At 40.7% G+C, this 27,907-nt stretch overlaps 1 protein-coding gene across 1 annotated transcript in view; it reads left to right on the top strand.

Moving 5' to 3' along the window:
* nectin1b (nectin cell adhesion molecule 1b) overlaps positions 1–27,907 on the top strand; it is a 304,891-nt gene that overhangs the window by 214,141 nt on the left and 62,843 nt on the right. Inside the window, exon 7 of the mRNA XM_017465298.3 lies at positions 27,900–27,907. This exon is cut by the window's right edge and continues 83 nt beyond it. Within this exon, the coding sequence (XP_017320787.1) occupies positions 27,900–27,907 (8 nt within the window). The remainder of the gene's footprint in view (positions 1–27,899) is intronic.

Genomic DNA, 27,907 nt, shown 5'->3' with positions numbered 1-27,907 from the left:
GGTTAATTCTGTTATGTTCTTTTGTTAGGAAGAAATGAGTATTTGAGTTTACTTGTCTAAATTTGTCTAGTATACATTCATACAGTTTGAGTTTTTTTGAAGCTAATATATAAGGGGAAAATTTACGAAAACATAAAAAGGGAAAGATTTGAATAGAGCACAGGAAAAACAGAATATAGGAAAATAAATAAATTTTTTGTTGTACATATTACTTGGCGGCTTTGAACTTTTCTTTTTCATTTAAAAAGGGTTGTATCAGTGATGTGCGGTCAGGGGAGGCAGGGGAGGCACATTGTGTCATCATGAAATATAAAAAACAAATAATGATAATAAATAAATAAATAAATATTTGTCCACTGATCTGTGATACAAATGTAATTACTGTACCAATAATACCAATCATTCCAATTATTTTTATAGTCAATATTGATGAATTTGTGTATTTTCCTGTTCAAATACGGAGGAAAGATGCGAAGGGAGGCAGCGACGAGCTGAGCCTCCTCTCGGATTGCGCAATCCCTCACAAACTGGATTGAGCTGCTCTTTTTTTTTTTGGCTCAACTTGAGCACTTGCAATTGATCTCTCTGTATGTCACCAGTGTAATGTTTGTACACACTTTTATTATATGTCCTCACATTCCATAGTCTAGGTCATGTATTTCACGTATGTGTATAACATATTAGTCTTGCTGATCTGACACAACGCCGCAGTGAAAAAGCAGGAGGGGAGGCAGCCAGTACCTCTGCCTCACTGAAGGGGGCATGTGTGAGCATACGGGCTTGTTCTGCTATTGTTGTTCTTCACGTATTACAAAAAAATGGAATTGTGGGTAATATGCTAGCTAAAAAAGTCAAGTAGAGAAAGTCAAGTGCACCGCATCAGTCCGTTTATTTAAATTTTTTGCCCTGACTCTAAAAATGGAAGATTATATATATATATATATATATATATATATATATATATATATATAAAAGCTAAAACATTTCTCAAAACTGGACTTTCAATCAAAACTGGAAGTGATAAATAATGGAAGACTGAAGCCGGAGCTAATATATTTGCTTCAAACGCCGGGACAGAAGATAACATGCTCTTTTCAAATGGAGTGATACACATGAAAAGACTGGCTGTGTGGTTGTGCTATGAGAAACCGCCTTTTCTGCTTTCCCTGCCTTTTGTTTTCAACGAATGACAATGTCTGGACTACAATGGGATTTTTTGACTTGAAAAATATACCAAGAACCCTCAGCAGACATGAAAGTTCAACTACTCCCATTCTGAACAACAGAGACTAAATATTAGCATCCACAATGCTAAGGTAAAGGAAAACCAAGATATTTTAAAAGACCTCATTAATGCAACTTGCTTCCTAGCCAAACAGCAATTAGCATTTCGTGGTAACGATGAGAGTATGACCTCTTCTAATCATGGCAACTATGTAGAACTATTACATGCTTTTGCTGAGAAAGATGATAGGTTAGTTAGACATTTAGAGACATTCACTGTGTTTTCTGGCTTATCAAACAGAATTGAGAACGATTTAATTGAAGCAATAAGTGATGTGATTAGAAATGATATAAAAAAGGAGATTAATGCAGCCCTATTTGATGCTGTAGAAGTAGACGAGACAACGGCTGTCACAAACAAAGCCCAGATCTCTGTCATTTTGCGATATGTGGCTAAAACTGAGGTAGCCTATAAAGTAACGGAGGCGTTTTTGGGATTTGATGATGTGAGTTATGACAGACGAGTAAAGGTAAGACCATGCATACACTGCTGTACAATCCACGTCAAAAATGAAAGACCAGCCCTTTTTTTTTTTTAAATAAAAACTAAATAAATTATATAAAAAAGATAAGAAAAAAATTTAGTTATTTTAAAGAATAAAACTACACTTGTCTTTTTGTTGTGGACTGTATATACTTTCATTTGTATTGAATGAGTATGAATTGTGGAATTGTGATGGCAAATTAAGAACACACGGAGGGTGCAGAGCAAATGCGCTCTCTCTGAGCCGCTATAAATTTAACGTTCTTCTTTGGCCAAATATGTACCTTACCTATGTGTGTGTAAAAATGCTGATATGGGATATTAAACATAACCAGTAGTCAATGTGTAAGCAGCCAGTTGAATGGTGAATTTATGCTACTCTGTTGAATTCATATATTTGTAAATCTGACTTTGAAAGAGTCAGTGCCTCCCTAGCCATGAACCACACTGCACGTCACTGGGTTGTATATTTTTGACATACTTGATATTTTATTTCTGGGTAATACCCATATAGCTCATAGTGTGTGAGTGAGGTAATTCTTCAGTGGAGGCACCACACTGTTATTTCTTGATTAAATAATTTCTATACATTTATGCCTGTGATAACATCGTATACTGGTAAATAGAGGTTAGCCAATTCACCATCAACTGCTAAGTACTCAGGATCTTGTAAATTAAAACCTTTTAAAGTAGCAACCTCATCTAATATTATACTTCCAGTGCCAGGAAAGGGTTATACTTTCTCTAAATTAGTAAGGTGAGTTATATTTCTTAACAGTGAATTTTTCTTTACCTCAGTTAGGGGATGCCTTCTTCCTAACAAATATTAGTACCAGCCTCCCTTTCAAAATTGTGTTCTTATCCCTTTTCTTTCTGGTAATACACACACTCTCATCTGTACTCTTGGCTTTCCATTCACTTTACAGGATAAAAATGTGCACAGCTCACACTGCTTAATCTTTTTTCCCTTATCAGATTTTGTTGGGTCACTTATACCCAGCACTCTATTCCTTCTGCAGGTGTAATTATATCTATATAAATGATCATACAGTCAAGATATTTGTTAAATATTTCTACTGTTTCTTTGCCAGCAAGCAACCCTGTGTAAGTCTCTCCATCTATTGCTGGACGTCTAAATATAGGCCTGAGTGTGTCCCCTTTTCTATTTCTTTAAGATAATAAATTCTCAATTTAGGGGACATAGATTTATGCACCTTATTGACTCTCTCCTTTTCCCTTTCATCTGTCTTTGTTGTACAATCTTTTCCACTTAAGTTCTGGATCTCTTACTTGCACCACACTCACATAACCTAACAGACAATCCAGCCACCTCATCTTTGATCTTCTACTTCACTTATATCTATTGTTTTGGTTACCTGCACTAAGTAATCATTCTTTTACCTTTCTGTTAGCAATTGTATTTTCCCTAAGTTATCTATATAAAATTGCTCTTTCCACAGGTGTTTGCTAATTCCCTGTGTTTCTTGTAATACTTGATTTAATTTTGCATCCATTAATTCTTACTTTAATGTATTCTCTAATCAAAGGAATAACACCTCTCAGAAAGGTGATGTCTTCTATTCTCATGTTCACTTAATCTATCAAACCTAGTTCTAGCGTGATGTCTGCAAAAAAGAACTCCAAGATTAATTCTTCTCCCTCCCTGAATTGCTTTTCCTAATATCCCTTGGGTGAATGGAAAAACATCCTTTACTCTAGGGCTATTTGTGGTGTACATTAACCTAATATGTTAACATCCCATCTGTGCTAACGAGTTTAATGTTTGATTAACATAAATTAGTTTCCTTTGTGATTGGCATAAAAAAATTCACTTTATAAATGTATCCATTTCATTTAAACTGTATTTGATCAATTACATTTCATTGCATGAATCATTTTTTATGAGTTGGGGGTTGTGCATATTGACTGGATGGAAATCCTACCCTCATTTAAATTTTGTTCATCCAATGAGTTAGTGCAGTTAACTGCGCTTCTGAGTGGGCTAATGCATGTGATTCATTTTCATGTGATTCATATTCATGTGATTCATTTACATGTGATTCATTTTCATGTGATTCATTTACCTTTTCTCTTCTCTCCTCCCTTCCCTTTCCCAAATATTTCATTGAGAAGAAGAAAAGAAAAAACAAAACAAAACAAAACAAAACAAAACAAAAAAGGAAAACAAAATTAAAAGCCCCCCGGCTCATCATGGCTACTCAATAACTGTTGCTGGTTATATAAATATAAAACCCAAGAACAGGCACAAAAATTTAAGTGGGAAGTGTCTGTAACTCCATAAAGTATACAATAAAGGGATGCCATTTATAATAATAATAATAATAATAATAATAAAAAAATAAAAAATAAATACATACATACATACATACATACATACATACATACATAAATAATAAATTCATCTAAGTTAGGAGCGTATACAATACCTGTCTTTGCATTAGTGTACCAGCAACTATAATATATCTACCGTTCGCATCAACGATAACGTTAGTGGATGAAAACTGTAACCTTTTGTCAATTAAAATAGCGACCCCCCTACTTTCAAATTATAGTTCGAGTGGAAGACGTTTCAAACATGTAAAAACCTTAGATCTCTTGACAGGATTTCCTCTGACGTTCCAACAAATAAATCTTAAAGGCGTGCCTGTCCCAGCCGGAGTGGGACCCCCCCCTCCCCCCCAACACACCCAAAGTCTCCATAAAACAAAGGGAGACAGCAGCGTTTACCACCAAGAGTTGTCCACAATGTGAAAACAACTCAAAGAGTAAGCCGAACTAACCAATTAAATTACCTAAACAAAAAAAAATTCCAGTAAGCGAAAAGTTCCCTACTGACTTCAAATCTGATAAATAGTCTGCGCACTTTAACAAATATAATATCCTTACATTTTAAAGACTTGCAACAAATAATATAAACCAGTGTAGCATGTAAAGATGAGTAAACAACACTAATAAAATGAAATAAACTCTAACCCAGTCACAGCATCAAAACAGAGAAGCACATTAATACAGAAGTAAATTTAAGAGGAGTGAGTCCACAAAATCTAGATGAAGTAATGCACCGACAATATCTTCAATAAGAATCCGAATTCTGTAGAGCTGGAAGGCCGAGTGCAAAAAAAGAATAAAACTGAAAAAAACTCCACTATATAGGTGATGCAGTTCACCCCGATATTAAGAGTTTAACGTAGTCTCCTGCTTCCTTCGCTGAAATAAAGTCCTTCTGAACACCGTTATATGTAATGCGAAGCCGAGCTGGGTGAAGTATTCCATAGCAAGCTCCCTCAACACCACGAAGTTGATGCCGAACCTCGTAAAATGCAGCCCGGGCCCGGGCTGTCTTGGCTGTGTAGTCAGGGAAAACGGAGATGGTCAAATCCCTCGTTTTAATCTGCTGGAGCTCTCTCGCATGGCGTAAAATATCAACACAGTCAGTGTGATAGTGGAATCTGCACACAATAGCTTGTGGTCATTCACCAGGCTTGGGCTTCGGCTGAAGGGTCCGGTGGGACCGGTCCAGAACCGGCTCCTTCTCCAGACCAAACGCCTCTTTTAACAAGGCCACTACAGCAGCGGTTGTACAGGTGTCAGCGCCCTCTGGAACTCCGACTATCCTAACGTTATTGCGCCGTGACCTCGACTCCAAATCCTCACATTTATTCTCTAATTGAGTCACGGTCGCAGTGAGAGACTTGATAGTAGTCTTCATATGAACTATGTCATTGGTGCAACTGGAGAGAGCGTGCCCCATTTCCCCAACAGTACCTTTCTGTGTTGATATGTTAGCATCGGTAGCGACTTTATAGCCAGCTGTGTTTTCCCGGTCTGCAGGTCAAGCTGGATAGTAGACAGCGCATCCCTGAACATCGCCTGAAGCTCCTTTTTAAAAATATCGGCAATGTCTTTCCTCAGTGAAGCCAGCAACTCAAGCTTGACTGCGGCGAAGTCAGGGTCACTGCTTGGGGACGCAGATTCAGGGGAAGAAGGGGGCTCGCTCACAGCGCGCACACTAGGTCTCAGTCGTGTCTGAATGCTACCATGGGTTTTTGTGTTCTTTCCAGACATCTTAACGTGCCACAAAGTTCAAAGTGCAAATAAGGAAACGAAGTAGAATAAGTCAAAATATATTATATGACCAAAAAGTGCTAATTATTTACAATTTTAATCGAAATCAGCAGGAGCCTCCAACTTCGCGTCTTACTCCATCGAACAGCAATAACACTTTTCTAACTTTCCATGAATAATTCTCATATAAAATTGAGAATTAAACAAGGAATAGGAATAAATTGTTTATCTAAAATGCATTCAAACTTTAATCCCTCGTCCACATAAACACACAAAATCACATATACTCAGCAAGTTGCACACATACACAAGCACACACACACACACATGCTCACACCAGTGGCTCTCTCGCTTCTCCTATGCATGCACAGATAAGGACACACACACGCACACACACACACACACACACACACACACACATACACACACATGCACACACTCATCCACACTGTATCCAGAACTAAATTCTAAAGCTCATTAATCACACTTTGTCTCCTTATTTATGGAGCTCTCTCAATCTTTTTAAACAAAAAAGATTCCCTAAGCTGTGCCCCTGATAAGTCACTCCGCCCAAGTGGAACCAGCCAAGCAAGGTCACCCAGCCCACACACACTCCCAAACACACAACTGAGAGAGTTTCACAACTGTACACCGCACTTCAGCATTATCAATACCACAAGACCTGAGATACAAAAGGACACCACTCAAAACAGAGCAACCAATGCCCAGCGAGTGGTATATTGGCTTGTTGGATTGGAACGTTCAAATGCTTACTTCTATGAAGTGCAGATATGCCATTTAAGTGACAGGAGATTTACGAAGCACCCCACAATCAGCGCTGTGAGCGATGTAGGGTCAGATATGTCAAGCTCAGCAAGAACTCACCCAGAAACAACCACCGTGCAGCACCCAGACAGGGACAATCACGCAAATAAACAGAAAAGCAAATAACAAAGCAAAAAGAAAAGAAAAAACTTAAATAGACAGACAAACAACAAAGCACAAAGAAAAACAATTCTTAAAATAACCAGCAAATAACATTAACCACTTATTGGACACACAAGATGTACAAGACGTACACCCCTTATTATTTCCCTCTTTTTTTACTTCACGCCTCTTTGCGTACAAACACCCCTGCATGACCTGCCTGTCCTCAGACCCCTTCCCCCAGTACAGAACTCTGGCCCAGTGCCAAGCCACTAAAAATCCACCTAGTTCGCTCCAGTTAGCATGGCAGTATACGAGCTCACTGTCAGTGCCTCCACTAAACCACTGCCTAACTTGCTCCACTAGCACAGTGGCACACGGGCTCACTTTTAACTAGGTTGTAAGGTGAAGGGCGGTATACGTGGGATTTTGTGCACTTCTCTTATTCTCTTTTTCTCTGTACTCTTTACTCTCTTTTTCTCTGTACACTTTATTCTCTTTATCTCTGTACTTTTTATTCTATTTTTTCCTCTGTACCTTTACTTCTACTCATACTGCTCAGTGCTATCTGCCCACTGGTTACTAAATACTTCTTCTTAACAACAACATATATATTTTTACATGCAGTTACACTTTTTTCCCTGAGATCCAAAGACCCTCTGGTTAATCTAGTTCTTTTTGGAGAAGCCTTATAAGAGCATTCTTACCGCCACAGGCTGACCTTTAGTGAACTACAAAAACAACTTAACTAGAAGCAAAAATGCTTACCTTCATTAGTGGCCACTTGTTTGTGCAGTCAGTCTTCGGTCAGCCCAATGCAGGGAAACCCGCCTGGCTCTTTACCAATCATGTCGGGGTTACCAAATTATGTTGTGGAAAATCTCTCCAACCTAAGTCAAAAACTTCCAGAGACAATGAAGAAAAAAAAAATTAACTTTATTTGAGACAAATAAAGCAATACCTCTGCAGATAGTCTGAATTCATGCAACATAACATGGGTTTTTTATACTATTCTGAACAGTGTGCTCATCTTAGGTGGGACTTTTGCTACAATTAATTATTCCTGTCTATATGTTGCCTTATGCAAGACCAGCCCATCAGTTTTTTTAAAAAACAACTTTTCTTAGGTTTGTTTTTTTTGTACTCTGTACAAAGTTCACTCCTTCCATCTTAAGGGTTTCTTTCTCCTTAGTTACTCTGAGGCCCCAAAACCATAGTTACCCTGAGGTCCCAAAACCATAGTTCCCTTATGTCCAAAAACTCCATACCATAAAGATATGTCTAACTTACACAAGTATGCACACAGTGCATCTAGATGCTGTTTTATTGCTTAAGTGCTGTGCAGAGGAGCAGAAGGTGACACATGATTTTTCTAACTCAGTACACACTTATAGTAATATATAGAAAATATTGAATATAGCATCATTAGAATAAACTCTATAGTTTTTAATTATGCTTTTTTTAATATACTCTGTACTTGCTTTTCCTCATAGACCTGTGAAAGGCTGCCCTGATGCTGACAACACCAGTCAGCCTGTCTTTATTTGATACTGGTGAAAAAAAAATTAACAACGTGTTAATGTGATTATATGGATCCATAGATAAGTCTAGGTAGTTTATGTTCGCGTTAGCTAGCTAGTGACATATTGTACAGCATGCCCATTCACGACTACTACATACCTCATAGTCGCATATGTATGAGGAAGCATATAGCTTAAATCCCTTATCCATTTTGGTGGCAGGAGTTTTAGATGTCAACTTTCATATGCGATTGGCATTGGTTATATTCATCTTCGCCAATTCCTGAAGGCACCTTGAGTAAAACAGTGCCATGTCAGCATAGAGTGTACAGAACCAGAAGTGATGCTACCTGTTTTTCCGAATACAGAGGTTTGTTGTGCATAACTCCCATTGACAAGTTTAACTAGAGCAAAGCGTCACTGCAAGGTAACAAGCAAAACCTGGTATGGATTTTCAGAGAGGTAGCTACTGTACTCTTACGCAATGAAAGCGGAATGGATTCATTTCGAGATTACGCAAATATTCCGTGACCATCCATGGAAAAAAAACTTGTGTCCTGAGGTGAGGGCAGTTACGATACAGCATACAGATGTTCTTGAGCACACTAACCACTTTATATTTTTAGGTGGGATATCGTAGCTATTTCAGCCCATGAAATCACTGATTGTTTGCTGGTTTTGATGAAAATTTTGTTGTCGAAATAATTCTTTAGCCTATGAAACTGTCAAATATGCATAAGTTTGCAAGCTAGCTAGCACACCAAAATTGTGTGTATGTGCCATTGCTATGTGTCCATAAACAAATTAATGGTAATGTTAATCAAAATGTTCACACAGAGATGAGCATCCTACAATATTTTAAAAGGAAGAGGACAGAGGAGGATGAACAACAGGTCATAGGAGCAGAAAAGAATGAGGAGGATGAGCTTGTAATTTGTATGGATAGCTACCAGTTAGCCAGCTAGTTCAGGTCACACCATGTTGTGAGGATCTCTCCCACTGTTGGTGAGTTGGAGCTATGAATTGAAGACTGTGTTTTCATTTTCTGATTCTGGAAAATGTCGCCATGGTAGGGCAGTGCTGCTGCATCAAGAACTGCCATAGTAGGTCACACTGTCATCCAGTGTGAAAACTGGACAATGGAATGTTTTTTCTATAGCAAAATAGCCTTCAACTCATACTCATACCTTCAACTCACCAACAGAAACAGCAATAATCACAGGATGGCACCCATGTCTCAACATGTACTGTGGATAGCTACATTAACTAGCAGCTGTTCTTAATGATTATAGTAGCTAGTGTTTTAAATGATCAATTCTCTGTTTGGAGTCATATTAATGAATAAATTGAGCATCATTCAATGATACATCAAAACTCGTATCTCTATATTTAATCATTTTTATTTTAAATGAAGTATATTATGCAGTTTATGGTATGTAGTATTTTTTGTACTAGTTATATTATAGTCTCTCTCTCTGACTGTGCATCCGAGACTTTATAAATCCCCTCCCCAGTCTGAGTATTCTCAATCTTCTGTCACTGCAAATACCCTCTTACAACCACACTAATTAGTACATTTCTGTTCCCAAAAGTCATTAGAAAAGAGCATTTAAGTGCTTTATATATATATAATTTTTTTTTTTTCTTCAGAGGAGCATGTCCCTAAACCACCCTAGCATTTCAGTGACCCCCTCAAGTTCAAAATCGCTCTTACACCCCTGTTTCTGGATTTGGTTTGTATTTCTCTTTGTGTTGTTTTGCAAGTAAGGAATTGTGGTTTATGCTTGGCCTATTGTATTGAATTGGTTATTGAAATATATTGTCGTAATGATGTTGGTCTTTGTAGCTATTTTTAAGTAATGTCATGGTTTTCCTGTTATATGGCATTATAAACTTAACAACATTGTACAACACATAATCAAAGGCTGAAATATTGACTTAATTATTTGTTTTAAATTACATTTTTGTGCCATGCTTTGTGCAATTCATATTAAATTCAATTCAATTGTCCAATTATATTAAACATGTGGACAAGTACTAACTGGATCAATATAAACTGCAGTGTTTCCTGGGTTATGTCACCAACAAAAAGAAAAGGAAAACAGATATTGAATGTGGCTGAATATCCCTACTACCCTACTATACAGTAAGCAAAAAGCAGTACGCCAAAGGAGTAGTATGTCCAAATTTTCAATATTCATAAACCAATAGGTGACAAATACCCGGATGACTAACTACTTCTGCCAAGATCCTGCAGTATGGAAGCCATGGACACTATGCTATCCCATAAGGCATGGAAGAGACTGGCGCGGAAGAGCTGTCAGAATAAAAAATGGCGGAAGGAAGCACATCAGCTCTTTTTAAGTTGTAGGCCACATGACAGTGCCAACATGGGGGATGTGGCATGTCCGGATTGTATCTATACTACACGCATATACTAATCAGTACATAATGTATCAATGGCCAAGCAGTAAGTACTGAATCGAATGCAGTAGGTGCCGTCACAGTATGCAATTTCAGATGCAGCCATTGTCCTTTGTTGTGTTGAATTAGTACCATGTTGCTTATTATTTCACCCTAGGCAGCACTAAAAATGCATGGAACATAGTCAGAATTGCTCGTATGATTTAGTGTTTCCAGTGATGGTAATATAGATGGTATTTTTGATTAATTATTTTGAGGCAGCTGGACAGGAAATAAACTGACTTTCACCAGCTGCATTGCTTTGGTTCTGTGTTCTAGCATGTACTTGAAATAATTTACACAAATACAGTTACACACATCCCAATAAACACGCTTTTTGAACCCCATACATTTTAAAAAAAAAATTATTTGCACATATTATAGTTGCACAAATTGTATTTGCACATTTTTCAATTACATGTAAAGTTAACACATTTTAACACATATTAAAATCCCTTGTCTGTCCCTGTGCTCTAGGTGATTTTGTGTGTGCACCTTTTCAGCAAGGACATGATGGGGTGAGGAGTGAGCTATGTGAATCTATGGATGAATTAGCTATAAAAGATGCCGAAGTTTAGGAATTTCTGAAACTCTTTGATGGTTTTGGGAACTAGCCACTCAGTGACAGCACTGGCAATGGACTTATCCATGAATACCCCCTCATTACTGATAGCATTGCCTAGGAAAGTGACTTTGGGGACAGGAAATTCATATTTCTCATTTTTCACATACAGCTCATGCTCCAGGAGTTATTTTAGGACACTCCTGACATGACTAACATGGCCTTCCATGGAAGGCAGGTACACAAGGATGTCTTCAATGTAGGCAAGGATAGGCAAGTCTGTGAACCCTTTAGAATCTTCTATATTTCTGCATAAATATGACCTAAGATTTTCACACAACTCTTAAAAGTAGATAAGGAAAACCCCATTAAACAAATGAGATTAAGAATTATACTTGGTTAATTATTTATTAATGTGAATGATCAAATATTTCATGTCTGTGAGTGGCAAACGTATAGGATTAGCAGTTAATTTGAAGGTGAAATTAGACAGGTGTTTTCAATCAATGGGACGACAATCAGGTGTGAGTGAGCACCCTGTTTTATTAAAGATCAGGGAGCTGTCATGGATATTCTGAAGGAATTCTGGATTTCAGTTCCCACCAGCCACTGCACCTCTTCATCACTGTGACATGACTACCTGCACCTGATTCTCGTTCATGTTAACAAGCACTTGTGTGTGTGTATATAGTCAAAGTTTGCACTGCACGCTTTGTCTGTGACTTGCTTTGATTGTCTTCTGTTGCCACCTTATGCTCTCTCATCTCATATGTATTGTTCTGTGCTTGTTTTCATTTTCATGTGTTCATAGTGTCTTTGGATGTTTTGTTTTGATATTGATTAAACTTTAAATCTGCACTTGCATCCGTCTCTGCCTTGAAATTGTGACAGAAAGCAAGACCTCAACATGGATGCGACAGATTTTTTTAAATTTAAGAGGTCCTGTATGAGAGGGAAAAGCCAAGGTGGGAGATCGAGGGGAAATCCTCCCTCATAAAAAACAATCGGTAATGGCTCGATTTGATGTACTCCATCATGGGGTATGCCAAAGGGGAGCCTTCCAATCCGGCTGGAACCATCTCCCACCCTCGCTCCTACACTGTAGATCTCATCCAGCATGTCGAGTCGATGGAGAACATCGTTCAGCCTCCCTGCTTGTCTGAGGACGCTGCTCAGCATTTCTGTTCAGCTGAGGACAGCACTCAGTCTCCCGGTTCAGCTGAAGATGTTGCTCCACCTCCCGGCATGGCCATGAGCTCCGCTTTTCTTCCCTACTCCACCTCGGATGTTGCTACACCAAACTTGTATGTGACCTCATTGATCTGTTTGATTATCTTGAAGGGTCCTATGTATCTTTGGCTGAGTTTTTTGTACGGGTATGGTTGGTTGAGATCCTTGGTGGAGAGCCAGACTCTGTCACCTGGTTGGTACTGGGGGTGTTCACTGCGAAGCCTTTTGCTTGTAGGTGCATGTAGCTTGCACTAGGCCATTGGTGTGTGCTCTCCCAAACTTGTTCACTTCTTTGGAAGTGAAGACACACTGGAACGGGGTAAGACATGTCACTGAGTGACATAGGGAGTTCTGAGCATACTCAGCTCAGGGGAGAAATCTGGACCAGTCCTCGAGGTTTGATGCACAGAATATCTGAAGAAACCTTCCTATCTCCTGATTTGCTCCTTCCACTTGACCATTAGCTTGTGGGTTGTACCCTGAGGTTATATTGACGGTGATACCCATCTTTTCCATAAAACTGGACCAGATTCTGGATGTGAATTGCGGGCCCCGGTCACTGACAATCTCCTCCGGTATTCCAAAGTACCTGAATACATGCTGGAACAGCAGTTCGCCAGTTGTGAAGGCTGATGGGATGGTTGGCAGTGAAGTGAGACACAGGGACTTTGAAAATCGATCTGTGGTCTCTAAGATGGCAGTGTTACCTTGAGACTCTGTAGGTCAGTGATGAATGATGGAGAGGTGGGACCATGGGCATTCCAGTATGGGTAGAGGCTGAAGTTTGCCTGCAAGTAGTGTTCGAGGCACCTTAGACAGAGCACACATTGAGCAGGAGGACACTACGCAATGCACCGCCCTTAACATGCTGGGCCACCAGTACTTCTCTCGCAACAGGTGGTAGGTGCGTTGAGTATCTGGGTGATCAGTGGCAACTGTTGTGTGGGCCCCATAAATGAGCTGCTTCCCTGGTGGACATGCTGCTGGGATTTGCGATCTTATCTTGCGTGCAAGGATTTGATCCAATTTCCATTCGATTGTGCTGACCACACAGAAACATGGTATAATGTACTCCTCATGGGTATCTCGAACTCCTGTGCTGTGTAGCGGGGAGAGGGCTTCGGCTTTTGGTATTCTTGGACCTGGCTCTGTAAGACAAGGGGAACTGAAATCGTGAAAAGAAGAGGGACCAACGGACTTAACAAGGTGTCAGATGCTTGGCTGTACGTAGATACTACATAGATTAAGGTTCTTATGGTCTGTGAAAATGATTAAGGGGTGCATAGCTCCCTCCACCCAATGTCGCCATTCTTCCAGGGCTAGTTTGACCGCCAAGAGTTCTCTCTTCCCCACATCATAGTTTCGTTCTGTTGGGGACAATTTCCTTGGAGAAGAAGGCCACTGAGTGAAGCTTTGGCTTGTGTCTGAACCTCTGTGAGAGGATGGCTCCCACTCCTGTCTCCGAGGCATCTACTTCCATAACAAAGGGCTTGGAAGGATCAGGATGTTTGAGGATGGGAGCAATGGTGAATGCTTTCTTGATTTAACGATTCTTGTGTGGCTGGAGTCCAGGTTAGCTACTTTGACTTGCCTTGTAGCAGGCATGTTAAGGGGTGTGCTATGGAGCTGAACCCTCTGATAAAACATCTGTATAAGTTTGTGAAGCCCAGAAATCATTGTAAATCCTTGACAGTTTGTGGAGTGGGCCACTCCACCACCAACTGCACCTTGCCTTGGTCCAGGGTGACCCCCTCAGGGCTGATGATATAGCCCAAGAATGAGATCGTGTGCTGATGGAACTCACACTTCTCTGCTCTGACATAGAGTTGCTGCTGCAAGAGTCTTTGCAAGACTCATGGAGGACATGTTCCTCAGGGGATTCAGAATAGATCAAAATGTTGTCAATGTGATGACACTTCTCCCCAGCAGGTCTCTTAGCACGTTGTTAATGTGACATTGGAACACTGAGGGGGTGCTAGAGAGCCCATGACCAGGTACTCGTAGTGGCCCGAGGTGGTACTGAAGGCCGTTTTCCACACATCTCCCTCCTAGATACAGACCAGGTTGTGAGCACTATGAAGGCACTACTTTGTGAAGATGGTTGCTGACTGTAGGTTTCGAGGGTTGCAGGCACAAGTGGCAAAGGATAACCGGTACTTGACAGAGCATTGGTTGAGGCCCCAGTAGTCTATGCATGGCCTGAGGCCGCCTCCCTTCTTCTCCACAAAAAAGAAACCAGCAGAATCAGGGGATGTAGAGGGTCTGATGTAACCTTGTTGAAGTGGCTCCTGAATATATTCCTCCATGGTTCGCTGTTCTGTCTGTTAGAGTGGATACACCCGCCCCCGTGGTGGGCTGGCTCCGGGCAGCGACTCAATTGCACTGTCATATGGGTGGTGTGTTGGTAGTCTGTTTGCTTTCTCTTTGCTAAATACCTGTACGAGGTCCTGATACTCGGGTGGACTGTGAACTGAAGTGGGTTGGTTGGGACTTTCCACATTGTGGCTGCTAGCGGGATAACTGGAGCTTGAAGATAGCATACATGGCTGTAAGGAGAAAAGTGAGTGATTTGTTTGTCAGTCCATGAAATACGAGAATTGTGTAGCTCCAACTATGGGAAACCTAGGATGATGGGATATCTGGCAGAAATGGTGACGTAGAGAATGATGGTTTCTTTATGGAGTGCACTGATCCAGAGGAAGAGGGGTTCTGTGCAGTATAAGATGATCCCTCCTCCGATTGGAGTTCCATCAATGGCTTGAATCTTATATGGCTGCAGTAAGGGACAAATGGGGATGTTGAACTGGTTCACCTTGTCTTGATCAATGAAGTTCCCCGCTGCTCCGGAGTTGATCCGTGCAGCGAGAACAGAAGACACCCCTGAGTGTTCAACCATAATTGGTAGAACAAAGGCTTGGTGAGAGAGTAACTGGGATGGACTCACCCTTAGTGAGGTCTGGAGTCACCCCTAGTTAGTGGGGTCACCTCAGCTGCATGGGCTCTGCGGTGGGATCTGGCATTGTGAAACTTCCCTCACTACACGCTGGACGGCGGCTCTGAAGAAGTCGATCATATCAGATGGCCAGGTCAGTAAGTGAATTAAGGGCAAGTTGATCATCGTGGCAGGCCAGCTCTGTCACTACTTTCTGGTGAAGTCCATTGGGAAACACCAACTTTAGAGTGGGTTCGTTCCACTCAGTCCTTGCAGCGATGGTTCGGACCTCGAGGACATATTCTGCAACACGTCATAAGCCTTGAGAAATAGTCAGAAGCTTCTCTCCCATTTCCTTGCTATCGGGAGTGTGAAGATGCACCGGAATAGTCCCGTAAACTGTTCATAAGAGGAGATGGGCTCACTGCCTTGCTCCCACACCGCCGTTTCCCAGACGAGAACATTACCGGTTAAGAGCTCCGTAATGTAGGTGACCTTACGTGTCTCCGGCATGCCAGGATAGCTGGCAAAGAACAAGGAGCATTGGAGGAGAAAACCCTTGCATCATGCAGGATCCCCGGCATACTTCTCCGGTGCTGGTATCGGTGGAAACGGGGTATGAGTCGGCATGACAACCAGCGGGCTTTGGGAAAGATGAGTGACCTGCTCAGTCAGGTAGGCGAGCTGTTGGTGGTGATCTCCCAGGAGCAGTCCATGGACGTTGATGGCTTGTCGCCATGTCGGCGTAGCTGCTGCTTCCATATATACAGCAAAGTATTCTGTCACGTAAAGGAGGCGCAGACAGAAGCAAGTGCAGGTTAGGTAGTTTAATCCAAAAACAACAAGTCCAAGGCTAATGCAAAAATCCACAACGTTAAACAAGCAAGGGTCATATGATCAGGCAAACAGGTCAAAACAGGAAAGGCAGAGAATCGAGGTCAATGGAGTAAACAAAGTCAAAACCAGAATATCAACACTTGGAAGGGCTTGGTAATGACAGAGACAATAGCAACTGAGCCTATTCTTCGCAAAGACATTGTGTTCTAACAGTCTCTATATACTGTGGAGTGAGTGTGTGTGTGTGAGATTGGGAACAGGCATGTGTGATTAGAACTCTGGAGAAGGTGAACGTGGTGTGTGTGTGTCTGTGGGAAGTGCAGTCCTCTTCGGCCATGTTTGTAGTTGGTGGTGCATCCTTACACTTGAGAACACAGGGGGAACAGATTTACCTGGACCTCCTCTCTGTCCGCAGCTGAAGCTCGACCACTGCCACACAGATTAATTATAGGTATAAATAAGCTTTAAGTGCAAGAACAAAATATTTTTATTGGCAAATTAAGAATTAAACTAAATTATGCATATACCACAATTATGCAAATATAGGTGGTAAATCCAACTAAATTTAAAACAAAACTTAAGTACTTATATAAACATTAAATACAAATATAAACATATTAATAAAAAGAAACTAAATAAAATAACACCAAAAATAATAACAAAAGTGTGTAAATGTGCATGTGCATGGTGCCCTGTGATTGACCAGTGTCCCATCTACAGTGTACTTCTGCCTCACGCCCAGTGTTCCCAGGATAGAGTCTGGATCCATGACAATCATGACCAGGATAAAGCAGTTACTGAATGGAAATTCATTAATAAATTAATATATTATATACTTTTTAATTAAACAAAAACTCAACACCATAAATGACAACATAGACACTTTTGAAAAATACTGTCACAATTAACCTTGGTCTATTCTTCAGTACATGCTGGGCAATAAAAATCTTCCTCGACTTGTGGGTTGCCAACACATGACTGGTGGTACCACCTTTCACATCCATCACAGGCAATCTGACTGATCATACAATGTTTTAAATCATCACTAAAATGTGACAAATAATTCAGACATTAAATTAGACTTCGTCTGTTACAAGTTTAGCTATAATAGCACGGGGCAGTGAAAAGGCCAATCAAATGAAGGTATTAATAATTTTTTTTAAGAAACTTTTAAAATAAAAATGTCACATTACCCAAACAGTTGTCAACACTGGATCACTTTGGTTGATGTCCCCACAGAACCGACAAAGATCACTCAAATTGTCTACAAAAGTGTATAGAGTATAAGTAACATTTGGACGCTGGGTTAATTATACAGCAATCAGCCATAACATTAACATAACATGTTCTGCTGGATAACCTTGGATTCTGGCATTCATGTGGCTGTTACTTTGACACGTACCTAACACGCACCTAAACATTGTTGCAGACCATGTACACCCCTTCATGGTAACGGTATACCCTGTCAGTGGCCTCTTTCAGCAGGTTTGAGGAGCATGACAAATACCTCGCAAGTTACAGGATTTAAAAGATCTACTGCTAATCCTGGTGTCTTGGTGCCAGACACCATAGTATTCAATCAAATGTCTTCATAATTTATGATAACATTATACTTGTTCATAATAATAACATTAACTGTTTTGAAACCTATCCCATTTAATTATCCATCCATCCACCCATCCATCCATCCATCTTCTACTGCTTACTCCTTCTTCAGGGTCATGGGGAACCTGGAGCCTATCCCAGGAAGCATCGGGCACAAGGCGGGGTACACCCTGCACAGGGTGCCAGTCCCCATTTAATTATCAATTTTATTAAAACAACTAATGAGTCTCAAAAAAAAAACATTTGAAAAAACAATTGGAATTACCTAGGTTTCTGCATTAGCTGCCCATGTTCTCTTTAATTAAGTCACAATAATATCAAAAACACAATCTGCTTAAACATAAAGAACAAGAATATTTGTACTTATTGTCAATATGTAACGCACAGCTTAAATACTCATTGGAAAATGAACCTTTTTGCATTTTGTAACTGTAATAATCCCTTTAGCAGCATTTACCTAATTCCTGCATAAGAGTCATTGCCATTTTGTTCCTCATGAGGTTAACTGCCTTTTCTGTGAGAAGGTGATCAGCTGGCCTTTCAGGATTTTTTCTGCAAACTAAAAAGATGTATTTCAAACAAACATAACTAAACACACTTATTACAATCTAATTTATGCTTACCTTGCATGCAAAGACACCACAAGATGTGCTGTCATGTTGAATTGGGTGAGGAACAGTGTCACATGTCCACCTTGAAACTTTGCAGCCTTTACTCCTCATAAAAGCTCTACAAAGAAAATTTATAAATATTCATGTAACATTCACATTGTACCCATAGCAACGGTACTAAATATTATTTGAATTTGTTACCTTGTGCTTTCCAGGCACTTGTTCAGAGTTATTTGTGACTTTCCCAGGGGATGTAGGGTATGAGAGATCTTAGAGAGGAGTAAGATTTTGGGGGAGACAGATCTTTATTTGAATATTGGAGATATTGAATTTAAGTCATAAATTTAAAACACGAATTTAACCTTCAACTGCACCTACTGACATACTTGCTTATATCAGTGCAGTGGATTAAGATAATAGAATTTTATACTTACTCCTACATATTGTCACGTTTCGTGACGCAACGGAGATAAGGTAGGATGCAAGTGCAGGTTGAACAACAGTTTTATTTACAGAGAGACAGGCAGACAAATCCAAAACGTGATCCAAAAACGGAATCCAGTAACATGCAAGGTTCAGGCGATTGGCAAACAGGCATAAACGAGGCAAGGCAGGAATCAACGTCGTGGTCTTGGGATACAGGGTCGATATACCAAACATGAAACATAAACAGCAGCGAGGGACTGGTAGTGGAGAAAAAAGCATGAACTTAACAAACGAAACTAAACATGAAACATGGCATGAACTAAGACTATGAATCTAGACAGGAAACAGGAAACATGAAACTATGGACTGTGACTGTGGTTATCTATCGTAAGGACTCTAAACTAATCGACTATAACTCATTCATTCAACATTCCGCGTTGTGTGCTGGGAGGCACGTGGTATATATGCGGACATAATCAGCCTCGTAATGGCTGACGGCTGAGGACGATTCAGACACACGTGAGACTACAACCAATGACAGAACAAGGAGGAGACATGACAGAAACATAAACAAATGCACGTGTAGAAATGTCACGATTGTCCACAAGGGAAAAGCAGGTGCTCGTGCACCTGCTCGTGCACGTGCGCTCACATGCTCCACAGCGCGCAGCATAAAGGGGAACTCGTGACAGAACCCCCCCCCAAGGGCACTCCTCCCGGAGTGCCATGAAACAGCCATCTCCATTGGCAGCCCCGGCCCCCTGGGCAGAATGTCCCAAGCAGAGTCTGGAGACCGCACGGCGTTCTTGGCGAAACATCAAGGCAGAGCGACGTACATGGCAGAGCAGGGAAGCAGAGTGACGTCCTCGTTGGAGCATGGAAGCGGAGTGACGTCCCCGGCTGAACAGGTAGGCAGAGCAACGTCCTCGGCAGAGCATGAAAGCGGAGCGACGTCCTCGGCTGACCAGGGAGGCTGAGCGATGACCTCAGCTGAACAGGGAGGCTGAACGACGTCCACAGCTGAACAGTGAGGCTGAGCGACGTCCTCAGGTGAACAGGGAGGCTGAGCGATGACCTCAGCTGCACAGGAAGGCTGAGCAACATCCACAGCTGAACAGGGAGTCTGAGCGACTTTGAGGTAGCTGAACAGTGGGGGATCCTTGAGTCTGGTAGGAGATGGAGCGACGTCTCTCACAGAACATGGAGGCAGAGCGACGTTCTCCATTGAACATGAAGGCTGAGCGAGATCCATAATAGGGGAGAGAGGGTGGGAGTTGGTCTCAGCCCCGACCACAGACTCCCCCTCCTGTCGGCGTGGCATGGCGTAGTCCTTTGTGAACATTGCCGGTGGTGACCTGGTGCTTGGTCTGTCCCGCCGCGGAAGCCCGAGCATGCGGTCATTCTGAGCGAGTAGTTCATCTGTCCTTCTTCCCTGCTCCAATAGTCCTCTATACCACTCCTCATATGCTGCAAACCAGGCGTCCATCTTGGTGATCTGCTGCTTCTGATAAATGGTCTTTCGTTCTGTCACGTATTGAAGTTGCAGCTCTGGAGTTGAGATCACCTCGTAGATCTCCGGCTGGGGCTCTGAGGTCACCAGGTGAACCCTGGGCATGGGCAGAACTTGGGCGGCCGTGTCGGTAGACTTGGGCGTGAGCAGAACTTGGCTGTGCGTGTCAGCAGACTCGGGCTTTGGCAGAACTTGGGCAACTGGGTCGGTACGCTTGGGCGTGGGCTGAACTTGGGCGAACGGGTCGGTAGACTTGGGCGTGACATCAGGAACTTGACACTTGACTTGGACTACTGAGACTGGAGCCTTGACTTGGACTTGGACCTCAGGGACTTGAGATTTGACTTGGATTTCAGGGACTTGAGACTGGACTTGGATTTCAGAAGCTTGAGACTTGACTTAGACTTCAAAAGCTTGAGACTTGACTTGGACTTCAGAAGCTTGAGACTTGACTTGGACTTGGACCTCAGGGACTTGGTTGTCCATGTTAACATCAACTTGGTGGCTCATCCGCTCATAATGCATATGGAATGGAAGATCAGCACTGTTCGCCACATTAACTCCCTTCAACAGCTCATCCAAGTTGTAGCTCTGCCCTGGTTCTCCAAACTCTTTCAGAAACAGGTCCGAAAACTGCCTACTGTCCTCCAGTACCCGGGGTCTCATGGCTGCTACTCGCTGTGCCCACTTGCGAGCTGGGCCAAAAAATCAGGACATCATGAACTTAATCCATTGTCTCTCCCTTGGCTTCGGGTCAAACAGGCTTGAGAAGTAACTTTGGCAGTCGATCAAAAAATAGTCCGGATAACCAAAGAAGCCATCATACCGATCGGGAAGATCCATGAAAGTCCATTGCGAGAACTGTATAGAATCCAAGGCGGGGATGATTGGAGTGGACCTCCAGGTTCTGCGTTCTCGTGCTGCATCCATGATCGGTGGAATGTTCTGTCACGTTTCGTGACGCAACAGAGATAAGGTAGGATGCAAGTGCAGGTTGAACAACAGTTTTATTTACAGAGAGACAGGCAGACAAATCCAAAACGTGATCCAAAAACGGAATCCAGTAACATGCAAGGTTCAGGCGATTGGCAAACAGGCATAAACAAGGCAAGGCAGGAATCAACGTCGTGGTCTCGGGATACAGGGTCGATATACCAAACATGAAACATAAACAGCAGCGAGGGACTGGTAGCGGAGAAACCAGCGTGAACTTAACAAACGAAACTAAACATGACATGAACTAAGACTATGAATCTAGACAGGAAACATGAAACTATGGACTGTGACTGTGGTTATCTATCGTAAGGACTCTAAACTAATCGACTATAACTCATTCATTCAACATTCCGCGTTGTATGCGGACATAATCAGCCTCGTAATGGCTGACGGCTGAGGACGATTCAGACACACGTGAGACTACAACCAATGACAGAACGAGGAGGAGACATGACAGAAACATAAACAAATGCACGTGTAGAAATGTCACGATTGTCCACAAGGGAAAAGCAGGTGCTCGCGCACCTGCTCGTGCACGCGCGCTTACATGCTCCACAGCGCGCTGCATAAAGGGGAACTCGTGACACATATTATAAAGACATACATTTGATACAGGTTTAATCAGATTTGATTTGATTCCCACTTACTTTGGACATAATTCTGAGGTGTACTCATGGATACTCACAGCAATAGTCCAGTGATGATGCTCATTTATGACACCCAAAAGAATTTTATATTGTTTGGATCAAACTAAAATAATAATAATAATAATACAAACAGATTGATTAATAAAAGCCACACACAATAGAAGCAATACAGCCCAATAAAAAAAGATTATATAAAATTAGATAAGAACAAAAATGAACGTATATTGCTTTTGGCTGATATGTCCCATTTATGTTAGCAGCAAAATACGTTTAATTAATGCTGTAGTGAAAACTGGACCTCCACCTGCAATGCTAACGTGAATGTTTTTATGCTAATAATAATGGCACATTGTTGGATATATGCAAACTACAAATAAGTGTACAGTACAAAACAGTGTCGTACCCTGGACAACAAACTGATGTGCACATCATTGAATGACATACTTTTCAGCTTTCGATCATTTCTCTGGGTATTTTCCTCTACTTTTGTAGTTTAATAGTGTCAGATTATATTGTGTCAGATCCATTCTGGCAATTAAAAATGTCAAAATATAATCTCATTTAAAGTGTTTAGACGGTTTGTAATGTATATCTATTTAATAGTTAGCTACACACTCAGTGAAGTTGTCAGTATGTACCCTACAGTAGGCCTGGTTTAAACACAATAGGAAACAATCAATATAACACGTTACTATAAAATAGTGACAGTAAAGTGTCATTAATCATGACAATATGTCATGATTAAATCATATTATTTAAGGTTTTTTTTTTTTTTTTTTTTTTTTTTTTTTACATACAACAACAAAACAACAGCAAAACGTACCTCAGAATACTTCTTGGATATTCAGATGCAAAACCTACAATATGTTTTTGCTTTTTGCAAGTGGTTATACGCAAGTTAGCCGACAAGGAGCATTGTTTTTTTTTTTAAGGACCACTATTTTTAAAAGGGTCATGCTTTTTAAATGAATGGATTTTGAACACCTGAAATTAGAAATACTTTTTTGTAACTTTTTTTCTTAAAGTCTTAAATTCATGTCTCCTGCCTAAATGCTATAAATGAAACTTATATATACATAATGATGACACTTAAATACATCACCAGCATCAATGTAGTACGTAAATCCTCACGCTGTAATATATAGGGGGGGTGGACCACATTTCTCAGGGCTCCAGGAAAAAGTTTTTCCCCACCGCTGTTCTCAGTGTGAGGGACTGACAGTAAGTCATGATTAAATCATATTATTTAAATTAGAGATGCACCAATGTATCAGCCAATAATCGGTATCGGCTGATAAAGGCAATTTTTCATGCTATCGGCCATTAGCCAATAGTTAAAAAACATCCGATGATAAGGGCCGATTATATCCTGTCAATCAAAAGAGTGCAGGAAAACACATAGAATTTGTGCTGTGTGTAAAGATGTCATCTCTTGTGTGGAATTAATTTGAATTGGGTGACAATGACAACAAATCTGCAGTTTGTAATCTCTGCACTGCATGTTAACGAATGAGTGCTTTTACACCAGACACTGCAGCAGTGAAGCGAGGGTTTCGGCGTTGAGTCTAAATGTTTTTTTTTTTTGTCGAATATTTGTAGAATAGTATGTTTCATATCCGATTAATGTTGATTAGTTAATATCATCAGAAAAAAGTTTCTATTATATATTACCAGTTTGATGTTCAATGATAAAGTAGAAATGCTTTTCTTTTGAGTGAATGTGAGCCTAACAGGAGTTTTTTTTTTTTTTTTTTTTTTAGAATTCAGAGGGTCATGTTAATATGAATTAAGTAGTTATTAATAAGAATTAATAAGTTGTTTTTATTTGCATTGCCTTCAGAATTGTTGAATTAAATAGTATGAATTTAAAAGAAGGTATAAAAGGCAAAACCACCTGTATAATCGATTATCGGTATCGGCTGAGAAATTTAGTAGTGGGTGCATCTCTAATAAATTTTTAAAATTTTTTTTTTTTTTACATACAACAAAACCAAAACAACAGCAAAACTTACCTCACAATGATTCTTGGACATTCAGACAAAAAACCTACAATCTGTATTTTTCTTTTTGCAAGTGGTTATAAGTAAGATAAAATGAGTGCTCACAGAGGATCACACAAACGATCCTTTGTGTCTCCATCGTTTTCTCTGTCTCTCATGCTGGCACAACCGGAGCCTGATTTTTTATTAGCAGGTATGTCATCAGCATTGGTGCTCAACAGAGATGAGGATTGCTTGAAAAAGTCTGATATTTTTCATTTTGATGTCTTTCTGAGGCGAAAAGCTTATCTTCCCTTTCCCCATGTGTATTTTGGTGCTCTGGATGAATTTGAACTTGAATTTGATTTGTGAAACTGCTTTTTTCCCCCTACTGAAACTTTCATGTGTAGCATCTCATTTTATGTCAACACAACAAATTATGTGATAGGCTACTCCTCACAGCCCACGCAATTAAAATGACATTACATGCAAATTTTTAAATCATAACATGTAAATTTATATTGTTGCCAGCAAAAATATTATTCTCAAATTAATACTTTTGGTCACAAATACCAGTTTTAGGTGCAGTCTGAAAAGTAAAATTTGTTTGGTTTAAAAAAAAAAAAAAATTGTAAGCATTCCCTGATAGTATTCCTTTTTTTTTTTTGTCTTTACAAAATCTGATTACTTTGTTTTGACGTAAGTGTAATGGATTACAGTTACCAGTTTTTGGTATCCTGATTACGTAACGCTGTTACATGTATTCTGTTACTCGCCAAGCCTGGGTATAACATGTTACAAAGTAATGCTTTGCTGTATTCAATTCAATTCAATTCAATTTTATTTGTATAGCACTTTTAGTAAGGACATTTAAACATATAAACATATATACATATAAACACAGGATACAGATTTTAAGTGTGTGAATTTATCCCTATTAAGCAAGCCGGTGGCGACGGTGGCAAGGAAAAACTCCCTAAGATGATATGAGGAAGAACCCTTGAGAGGAACCAGACTCAGAAGGGAACCCATCCTCATCTGGGTAACAGCAGATAGTGTAGTAAAAGTCAAAGTAAAAGAAAGTTCACTAAGGTTTTAACATGAAGTCTGTTTGTTGAACTAGTCCACTTTTCACCAAAGGAGACCTGAGTGCAAAACTGCATGTGGTAATTGCAGTCCCAAGGCCATGGTAGCAACCGTAGTCCCAGCAACCACAGCAAGAATTGTCCATCTGGAATTGCGGTCCAAAACCTTTTCCATGGTACTTCAAGTGGTACCATCCTAAGCAATCTCCAGGCTGTAGCCTCCAGTTGATGAGCGATCCTTCCGGAGGTAGGACATCAAGATGGATCAGGCAGGTCTGGAAAGCAGAAGGGTCAGGATCACTGGCATCTCCATAAAATTATGTGTGGCTCGACAGAAGGAGAGAGGGAGAGTGAGGTAAAGAGAGGGAGAGATTATTAGGTATGCTTACTATGCCGTGATATCCCGTAAACAAATATGTTTTCAGCCTAGACTTAAACACAGAGACTGTGTCTGAGTTCCGAACACTAATTGGAAGGCTGTTCCATAACTGTGGGGCTTTGTAAGACAAATGCTCTTCCCCCTGCTGTAGCCTTCGCTTTTCGAGATACCAACAAATAGCCTGTACCTCTTGATCTAAGTAGGCATGGCAGATCATAGAAGATCAAAAGTTTGCTTAGGTAATGTGGCTTGAGACCGTTTAGTGCTTTATATGTCAATAGTAGTATTTTATAATCAATGTGAAATTTTACTGGGAACCAATGCAGTGTGGATAAGATAGGGGTGATGTGGTCATACTTTCTGGTTCTAGTAAGGACTCTTGCAGTTGCATTCTGGACTAACTGGAGTTTTTATGCACCTACTGGAACATCCAGACAGTAAGGAATTATAATAATCTAGCCTAGAAGTGATGAAAGCATGAACTAATATTTCTGCATCATGTAGTGACATTATATTTCTTATCTTAGCAATATTTCTGAGATGAAAGAGGGCTTTCCTAGTAATATTATCTATATGAGCGTCAAATGAAAGGCTAGAGTCAATAATCACACCAAGGTCTTTTACTGCTGTACATGACGAAACAGAAAGGCCATCCAGAGTTACTGTGTAGTCAGAAAGCTTACAGTGCATCCGGAAAGTATTCACACCGCTTCACTTTTTCCACATTTTGTTATGTTACAGCCTTATTCCAAAATGGATTAAATTCATTATTTTCCTCCAAATTATACAAACAATGCCCCATAATGACAACATGAAAGAAGTTTGTTTGAAATCTTTGCAAATTTATTAAAAATAATAAACAAAAAAAGCACATGTACATAAGTATTCACTGCCTTTGCCATGACACTCAAAATTGAGCTCAGGTGCATCCTGTTTCCACTGATCATAATTGAGATGTTTCTACAACTTGATTGGAGTCCAGCTGTGGTAAATTCAGTTGATTGGACATGATTTGGAAAGGCACACACCTGTTTATATAAGGTTCCACAGTTAACAATGCATGTCAGAGCACAAACCAAGCCATGAAGTCCAAGGAATTGTCTGTTTTGTATAGAGGCACAGATCTGGAGAAGGGTACTGAAACATTTCTGCAGCATTGAAGGTCCCAATGAGCACAGTGGCCTCCATCATCCGTAAATGGGATAAGTTTGGAACCACCAGGACTCTTCCTAGAGCTGGCTGCCCGGCCAAACTGAGCGATCGGGGGAGAAGGGCCTTAGTCAGGGAGGTGACCAAAAACCCGATTGTCACTCTGACAGAGCTCAAGCATGTCTCTGTGGAGAGAGGAGAGCCTTCCAGAAGAACAACCATCTCTGCAGCACTCCACCAATCAGGCCTGTATGGTAGAGTGGCCAGACGGAAGCCACTCCTCAGTAAAAGGCACATGACAGTCCACCTGGAGTTTTGCCAAAAAGCACCAGAAGGATTCTCAGACCATGAGAAACAAAATTCTCTTGTCTGATGGCCTGAATGGCAAGCGTCATGTCTGGAGGAAACCAGGCACCAGTCATCACCTTGCCAATACCATCCCTACAGTGAAGCATGTTGGTGGCAGCATCATGCTGTGGGAATGTTTTTCAGCGACAAAAACTGGGAGACTAGTCAGGATCGAGGGAAAGATGAATGCAGCAATGTACAGAGACATCCTTGATGAAAACCTGCTCCAGAGCGCTCTGGACCTCAGACTGGGGCGAAGGTTCATCTTCCAACAGCACAACAACCCTAAGCACACAGCCAAGATAAAAAGGTGTGGCTACAGGACAACTCTGTGAATGTCCTTGAGTGTCTGACCCAGAGACCAGACTTGAACCCAATTGAACATCTCTGGAGAGATCTGAAAATGGCTGTGCACCGATGCTCCCCATGCAACCTGATGGAGCTTGAGAGGTGCTGCAAAGAAGAATGGGAGAAACTGCCGAAAAATAGGTGTGACAAGCTTGTAGCATCATACTCAAAAAGACTTGAGGCTATAATTTTTGCCAAAGGTGCTTCAACAAAGTATTGAGTGAAGGCTGTGAATACTTATGTACATGTGCTTTTTTTGTTTTTTATTTTTAATAAAATTTGCAAAGATTTCAAACAAACTTCTTTCATGTTGTCATTATGGGGTATTGTTTGTAGAATTTGGAGGAAAATAATGAATCTAATCCATTTTGGAATAAGGCTGTAACATAACAAAATGTGGAAAAAGTGAAGCGCTGTGAATACTTTCTGGATGCACTGTATGAAAGCTTAGTGGATATCATGCTGGTTACTCTTCTCTCTTCTTTGAATAGGACAGAGA

The sequence above is a fragment of the Ictalurus punctatus genome, chromosome 4 (genome assembly GCF_001660625.3).
Source record: "Ictalurus punctatus breed USDA103 chromosome 4, Coco_2.0, whole genome shotgun sequence".
Lineage (NCBI taxonomy): Eukaryota > Metazoa > Chordata > Actinopteri > Siluriformes > Ictaluridae > Ictalurus > Ictalurus punctatus.
The sequence above is the reverse complement of the archived record's forward strand: the minus strand, read 5'-3'. Positions and strand labels throughout refer to the sequence as shown.